This window comes from Halyomorpha halys, unplaced genomic scaffold (genome assembly GCF_000696795.3).
Source record: "Halyomorpha halys isolate HHAL.00 unplaced genomic scaffold, Hhal_1.1 Scaffold1882.1, whole genome shotgun sequence".
In the NCBI taxonomy this organism is placed as follows: Eukaryota; Metazoa; Arthropoda; class Insecta; order Hemiptera; family Pentatomidae; genus Halyomorpha; species Halyomorpha halys.
In genome coordinates, this window is record NW_027107330.1 from 113,454 (window position 1) to 122,032 (window position 8,579).

Here is an 8,579-nt window from a genome sequence, read left to right on the forward strand (position 1 = left end):
ATATATATAAGAAACTTGGTTATAAATGTATGTTAAACCACGGATTTTCACCTTGAGGTTAAAAGTTAAATTCTACAACTACACTATTCTCAGCTATTACACACCAACCTAAGTGTTGCCTGATGATGAGAAGGAAGTATTTATGTTCAGGCAGATATTACCCTTCATAGTTGCCCCAAGAGTGATACTAAGTAGGGGGCACAGGCAAGGGCATATCCAGGATCAAAACTAGAGGGGGCAAGGCATGGTCATTCAGATTGTGAAATCAGCATGAAAAAGGCGAATGAAACCAAAATTTTAAGAAAACCATGTATGATTAAAGCAGTATTTTATTAGTTACTATGATTATTTATTTAAAAACAATTAATTTTAAATTTTAATAGTGATGTCCAAGCTCAAGAATCCACTAACATTTCAGAATGCCATGTTGATACCACTGACAGGCTGAATAATATAGACCTAAGCATAGATGGGATAATGTTGTCATCATGTGACCAGCTAAACATCCACATCTGGCAAGCGACCCTGCAACATTGGGTTATTGGGCAAAGACTTATTGAGGAGGCCAAGGATCACATAGATTTGTAGCAGCAAGGAGTGTAGTGTGTTTGTACCAATCTGTACCCAAGATTAAATCTTTAAAAGGCTTGATTGGTCTTCTATTAACAAAAAATGAATTAATATATTGGTATTATTAATATTATGTAAAGATCAAGTAATTTTGTTTTATCAATATTTGTTTACTTTCATTTATATTTGTGTTACTAGTATTTTTTATTAAGGAAAAATATATTTGGATGATCGTTAATTGACCATCTGTACCATATAAAAGGAAGATGGTCTGGGTGTGGCCAGAAGAAAAATAGTAATACAGCTATTTATTATTAAACTATTTATGTTGGCTCATAATAAATAGTTTTTACCATTTGGGTTCTTTTCATTCACCTGGAACATTTTCCTTTTATATTAAAAATATATTTGTTATTAAAGCATTCATCTTGTTATATTTTTTTATTATGTACAAATACATAAAATTATAAGATTTGGTTTTAAAAAATTTAAATGACTTAAATCCTCACTCGAAGTTACTTTGTGTTTATTTAAAATATTTAAATGCATTAGTATTTAAACTTTTTCCCCAGTTGATTATTTTTTTTTCTTCTGAAATTTCCTCCAGGGGGTTCAATTGTTGTTTCTTTAGTTTTAAAATGTTTTTGGAATTTTAAATTGTTCATCAGTATATTATAAACATAATCAACTTGGGTCATTTTCTGACTTATTTAAAAAATATATCTTTTTCGGTTGCAACTGAAACACTGCTTTATTCATTTCAGTGCTCCTCACTCCCGCAGGAATTGCCTGGATGATTCTCCAGCTTTCTCTTCTACTGCATTTACTGTAATTGCTGGAGACAATCGGCTACCACATTTTCCATACCTGGTTTATATACTATGCCCATATTATGCTGTGTGAGGAGCTCCTTCCAACGCGAAATTCTAGCCGAAGACTCCTTCAACTGTCCCACTCATTGCAAAGGCCTGTGGTCATTGTGTACCCTAAACCTTCTGCCAAACACATAGGCCCTAAACTGGTCAACAGCCCACACTATTCCCAAGAGCTCTCATTTCAGCGTACTGTATCTGATCTCCATCTCTGTCTGGTGCCTACTGACGTACGCCACTGGGCAATCTCCTCCTTCACCGTCCTGAGAGAGCACCACTCCCAGTGTGTACTCACTCGCATCTGTAGTGATATTGAATTGCCGTGTAAAGTCTGGGAACGCAAGCACTGGCTCCTGCTCCAGCTTCTCCATTCACAGCCTGATATTGTCTTCCACCATTAGGGTAATAATCATCTTTCTGCTTTTCTTGAGTAGGTTGTTGAGTGTAACGAGGTACTCAGCCATTTCTGGTACAAATATCTGGTAATAATTCAAAGTTCCCAGCAACCTCTGCACTCCCTTCACATCTTAGGCACTATCGTCCTCCTTATAGGTACAATTTTATCTGTCTCAGGTTTAGCTCCTTCCCTAGAAATTGTGTGCCCCAAAAAATTGATTTGTGTCCAACTATGATTTTCTCCCGATAGTTTGAGCCCAAATTTCCTGATTCTCTGGAATACGCTGTGTAAATGTTACACGGACTTGTCTTCATTCTTACTGAACACTAGGAGATCATCCATATAGATCTGACATACAGATTCATCAATTCCCCTCAAAAATTCATCCTTCAGAAGCTGAAAGGTTATGGGAGCATTTTTGAGACCAAACGGCATCCTTGTAAATTCATAGTGTCCTCTTGAATGTGAATGGTGTTTTACGTTGATCCTCAGGGTGCATTTTAATTCAATGATAAACGGCCTTCAAGTCCAATGTGCAGAATGATCGGATTCTTTTCGTCTACAGTATTCTCGTTCAGCTTTCTGTAATCAATCATTACCCTGTACTTTTTGGTAGGTTCACCAGGTGCGCTCTTCTTTTTCACAGGCAACAACGGACTATTGTAAGGGGAAGTACTATGAATAATTATTCCCTGGCGTTATAAACTCGGATGTGGTGACTTAGCGTCTGCGGGTATCTCTTCTCTTTCACGTATGTCACTTTGTATTGTTTTGGTAAATCTCATGGACCATCCCCCCGGTTGTCCCCGAGCATGTCCCCTTTTTTAAAAAATATATCTTCATATTCCCTCCTAAAGCTATGTCTCTAGTCCTTGGCATGATTGATTGCTCCGACCTGAGCACCCGCGTTCTTCCACTGAAAATGACATTTGTACATTTTACCTCCCAACTTGATTCTCCATTTTCCCTTGATATTCTTAACACAAGCTCCCACATTCCCTAGCAGGTCATGCCTCACAATCACTTTGTATTCCTTGGGTATACTTCCTACAATATGTACTGGCAAGTTTTCCCTACTAAATCCCCACCGTGTCAACCCTATCTCCACCTCACCTTCTACCTCATAAGGGTGATTAATTTACACTGAAATTCCTGAATCTGGTGTGTCCTCTCTCCACTAAACAGATTTTCTAGGGCTTCTCGGCACATGATGGTGTTGGAACTACCAGTGTCCACCAGGCACCTCACTCCAGCTATCTCTATTATAGGCAGACTGCCACTCTTCTCCCTCATGTTATAATTCAGCAGTGTGTGGTTACTCCTCTGCTGATATCCCCTTCAGATGCCTCGCGTCTTCCTCTCTCCCATTCTTCGCCTCCATCCGCCTCTGTTCCCTTGTTTTCATCTTCCTGTTTCCTCTCTATCCCCTTGACTACCTTGGTTCCGTGGCTCCTCAGCTTCTTTTTCGGTCTCCGATGTTCCTGATGCTTCTGTGGATTCACCAGATGATCTGCTCAACCTTCAGTTACTTCTCTGTATCTGTTGGGCGTTAATCTCCATTGGTTCGCCCAGGTCCACATCTCTTCTTTGGTACATGTATGGGCACTGTTTGACTATGTGCCCCTCATTTCCACATCCATGACACTTGCAGACCTTTTATTGACTGTTGCTTCTGTGTTTTGCCTGGTTCGGTTTGTTTTCCTGATTTCTTGCCTTCTCTCTCCCACTAATTCGGTATTCTCTCCTTTCCCAAGAGTTCCTAGGCCAACTGTGTTCGATCCGAGTCCATCCCAGCTCTTCCACTTCCATTCAGGCCTCCTGCTCCCGGGCACTTGTGTCTATTAGTTCCTGAGCGCACTCTACTAAGGAGCATTCTCTTGGCATTCCCTCATTCTTCCCAAGCTCTTTCACCAACTGAATCTTTAGTACATTAGATAGGAATTACATCTGACCCTGTACCTGAATTATCTCCATCTCGCTGAGTTTATCAGTGATTCTGTTGTATCGTCCCAGGAGTTCCGCAGTATACTACCCATTAGACTTTTTTGGATTATTTGTCTCCCTAATCGTAAATATTTCCTCTTCTGAGGTCCACCATCCTCCTCCAGATGCCTTCTTCAATCTTGTCTTGATCACGCTCCAGGGTGTCTCCTCATCAGCTTGAATTTGATTGAAGATACTTCTTTTCACCCTACAGATGACTGCTGCCCTTAACGCCTTAGCATCCTCATGGTCAAGCAGACTTTCGACTGTCTTCGCTTCTATTCGACCCATCAGTCGATCACCTCCTTTTAAGAAATGATTTAGTTCCACTTTCTCCCCGGTAAACCTCTCAAGATCGGAAACTTTTGATCTATTCCAGAGTCTTGGCATGAGCTTCTGCTAAAGAAATTCCCGGTAATGGCTCCATCTCCAGATTGACAGTAGCTACAGGTTTGTTGCCTGCTGCTAGAGGTTGGTTGACTGCAGCTGGAAGTGGGTTGGTAAAGTTTTGACCCTCGATGTTGAGAACTGCTGCTCTCACTATTCCCTTACCTGCCATAAATCAGAATGAACAAAGAAAAAAGAAAAAAAAATTTTTTTTGAGACTTTGAGATTTTTTAAAACAGTACCTCATTCTTCTTGGATTTTCCTTTTCCAAGATGTCTACCACTAATGGTCAAAAATGGCTTCTCCTCATCTCCACTTCCTGCAGAGATCCTCTCACCAGGCAATCCACACCAAAAGTGTGGATTTTTTTTTTTCTGTTTCCTCTTTCCTATCTTTAACGTTCACTCATCGATTAAAAAAAATTGATTGTAGTACAATCGCTGTACTTTACTTGCCATGATTCACGATGTAAATATTTCATTGATAATTGTTATTGTCTTCTAATTCTTCTTAGATTATTCTTTTTCTATAATTATGGTAGAGAAACATCAAAAGTTGAAAAATATCAATTTATGTTCTCAACACAAACAATTCAACAAGCTTCGGAAGAACGTGTGCTGCCATCTTCTTAGTTTTGAATAACTTATTTTTATTTCACATTGAAAATTGGTTATCTTGCTTTTTGGTTCAACAAAACAAATGAACCATATTTAACGTTGATACATAAAAATAAAAACGTAACTTAAATCATTTATACATAAAAAACAACTATTTATTAAAAAAGAGGATATTACAATATATATATATATCTTTTTTTTGTTTTTTAGGTGTGATTATGAGCACGTAGATGCTAAAGCTGCCAAAGAAATGATGGCTGTTTTGGAAAAAGAAATCACTAGCCCACAATTTGTTGGAAGCTCCTTGTTAGGAAAACCTGATATCTGTTTCATAGTTAAAGCTGCTGATAATTTTCAATACACAGACCCAACTGACGGGTCAGTCACAAAGAATCAGGTAATGTTTTTTATATTGTAGATGCAGTATTTTATTTAATTCCATGAATATTCAATGTATATTATTAATTAAGTGAGGTAAGAAAGGTTTTTGGGCCATTTTGTGACATAAGTCCCATACATTTGATATTCTGTAATATTATTCAGAGGGTTCACCAACGAACATACTAAAAAGCAAAAAGTGTGTTTATTGGTATACCCTATCATACGTAATATGATAGGAGTGAGTGGAATGGAAGAGAGGTAAAAGAAGATATATTGTTTAGCTTTTTATTAATATTTCGTACAAAATTTATTTTTCCAAAAATAAATACTAATAAATTTTCTACAAAAAAGTTCCTATTTGTGACTTTTTAGATATCTTAATTTGTGTGATGATAGATTGAGTTGAAATATTCGAGAGACATAGAAATTACCTTGTACCTTGTATTTGTAGTAAAAGCGACATTCAGAGCTCCTGGCAACACCTGCTTACAAACAATACTGTATAAATTCTACCTCTTTTAAAATCAGTGGGTGTTCTTAACACATTAATTATACAAAAATATTATGGAGTACCCCTCTCTCTATAATTTTTTTCAAGAATAGTTAATAACAATATGGAACCAGGACAGGTAGATTTCACCTTGGGGTTGAGCTTTATATTGTGCACAAGCTATGTGAAGGGTAGCAATGTCCGTGGGTGTAGATAGGCACTATGTGGGTGGCCTCCCCCTTCCTCTATCTTTCATACACCCCTATACAATTTAGCAAATCAAATATTAGAGATAAAAAAAAATTATAATTACTTTGCCAGTCTTAACACCTATTTTACTCTGGGTCCTATCCACTGAGCCTCACATAAAATGGGTACCATTAACTGGGGAAAAATATGGCAGTCAAGCATGATCATGAGCAAATCACCTTGCCCTTGTTATAGAACCATTGTTAAAGAAACAGTACTTTACAACAAAGTACTGATACCCTAACCCTTCATGGATTGTAGTGGTACAACTTTTTATTTTTTACATTTCTGCTTAGAAGAATTATTGTGCACAATATATGCTCCAATATTTGTGGATATTTGCAATCTTTTTGGGGACATATGCTGATCTAACAATTTTGGCTAGAAAAATTTGTATTCCAAATTGATTTTGAGGAGCTGTTGATGAAAAAAGTCATTAATGATCATTATTCTGGAATATGTACTAGTTCAGCTCATGATTTCATACTTCCATGAATATGGAAATTTTCCTTGAAAACTTCATGACAACATTAACTTCAATGCATGTCGAGCTTTCAGTTTATCATATCCCAAAGAAAGAAGAATACTATAAGTTTGTTCAACAAATTGTTTTACGATCCAATACAGCAACAATTTTTTGAAAGGAGCTCGATCTAATATGACAATGAGCAATCACTGCCTCATGAGGATTTCCATGATGGTTGGATAAAGAGAGATATTGTGGATAGCTCCAGACTTTCAAATTTGTTTGGAAAAATCATCCACTCTTTCCTCAGCTGGATGATGGTATATATGACAACAGAATTAGCATCCCTAACTCCCTCAGATGGAGTAGTGATGCAACATTCATAATGAGCTTTTATTTATATATGGTTATGACAGAGAAATGAACCCTCTCCTGATTTTTTTTTTTTTTTTTTTGGAAAATTAAACTTGAGTATAGTTAATGCTTCTCTCAACCATTGATTCTGTTATCCTGGAAGTAGCATTAAACCTTACTTTCTGCCAGTCTACAGTCAGTTGTGGCAAATATGTGGAAGTAGAACAGAAATCACTTGTACACATTATAGGTCTTTGTGACTATGCTAATTTCTAGAATTATATTTTCAAACTGGAAAAATATTTTCCATTTTTATCTTTTTGTTAATTATTGAATGTTTTTCATTGTTATTATTCATCCATTTTTGGTTTCTGTTAACAATGAGAAATGTTTAATTATTTCAAATAAAGAAAATTAATGGTACTTTAGAGAAAGGTATTTTGAAAATTCTGTATATGAGCCCAGTTAGACTATTTCAATCAGGAAAAGACTGCTTTTATATAGCTGATATTAAAGATCATTTAATTGTACATTGTTAGAGCAAGTTCAATCAAAATATTTGGAATTGCTTTTGAGAAAATGGTAAAATTTATAATGACAAATGATGTGAAAATACATATGATTGCACATATCATTCATTAATACATAATTTAGGTTTCATACAACTTTTTTTTTTTAGTTAGGCTGTTCACGTACACACACTTATACATAGACACAAAGAAAGACTACAATTTATATCACGGGAATTCAAAAGTTATATGAAAATTTAATATCAGAAAATAAAAGTTCTTTATTTTTTACATTTTTTATGTCTTTTTTTATACATTATCTTTTTAATAGATATTTAATAAACTAAATTTTGCTATATTTGTTGCAATAGGGTTTACGTGTTATGATGGAGGATGGCTCAAGAATAATATACCGTTTAAGTGGCACTGGGAGCAGTGGAGCTACTATCAGGGTGTATATTGAACAGTATGAGAAAAATGTGAATAGAATTCTTGAAGATAGGATGAAAGTTCTGAAGCCTCTGGTTGAGATAGCTATCTCATTGGCCAAGATCAAGAAGTTCACTGGAAGGGATGAGCCTACAGTTATCACTTAATATTGGCTATCAGTTAATAGGAAACATTAGACTGTTCGAAATTTTAAATTATATAAACAATAACTTCTTAATAAAATTCAAATAATACATGTATATTTTTACAAGTTGTAAGACATTTGTTTTACCTTCTATATTTTTTCTTATGTCTTCTTAGTCATAAATACTGTTAAATTGAATTTTTTATCAAGATATATTTCGAACAATAGTTGAATTCCACATCACTCAATGGTTTTGTTAATAAATGACATGTTGATATATTTTTCTTGAAATTAAATAATCGCTTTATTAAACGATCTAGTCATATTTAATTAAATAATCAGTGAGAAACTGGGGTTTACTTTGAAATATTTCAATAATAAGAAGGGAATGAAAAATATTTACAATGATAAAGATAATAGGAATAACATTTTGTTGTTCAGTTTTATGTTGATTTATCATTTATTTCTTTAGTTATTCAAGTATTTCCTTGGGTTATGAATTAATTGTTGTGGTTTTAAAGATCATAACAACAAAAAGTGGTAATTGATGTTCTTAATACAGATTTATTTTACTTTTTATGAAATGATTTAGTATTTGATTTTGAATTCTTAAAGAAGCGAAGTTTTGATATTATCATATTTAAAACATCTATATAATTTAGTTGTTAGTATACTAACCTGTCTCAATTTGTTTTTTTAAATACCACAATGTGATACAGTGATATAAACT

General features: G+C 35.0%; 1 protein-coding gene across 2 annotated transcripts in view; it reads left to right on the forward strand.

Annotated features, from left to right (window-relative positions):
* The window catches only part of Pgm1 (phosphoglucose mutase 1), an 80,272-nt gene extending 72,297 nt beyond the window's left edge, over nt 1-7,975 (forward strand). For both annotated transcript variants that reach the window (XM_067045643.1, XM_067045642.1), the window contains exons 10-11: nt 5,037-5,223; nt 7,647-7,975. In XM_067045643.1, the coding sequence (XP_066901744.1) occupies nt 5,037-5,223; nt 7,647-7,871 (412 nt within the window). In that variant the 3' untranslated portion in view covers nt 7,872-7,975. The remainder of the gene's footprint in view (nt 1-5,036; nt 5,224-7,646) is intronic.
* The last annotated feature ends 604 nt before the right edge of the window (nt 7,976-8,579 follow it).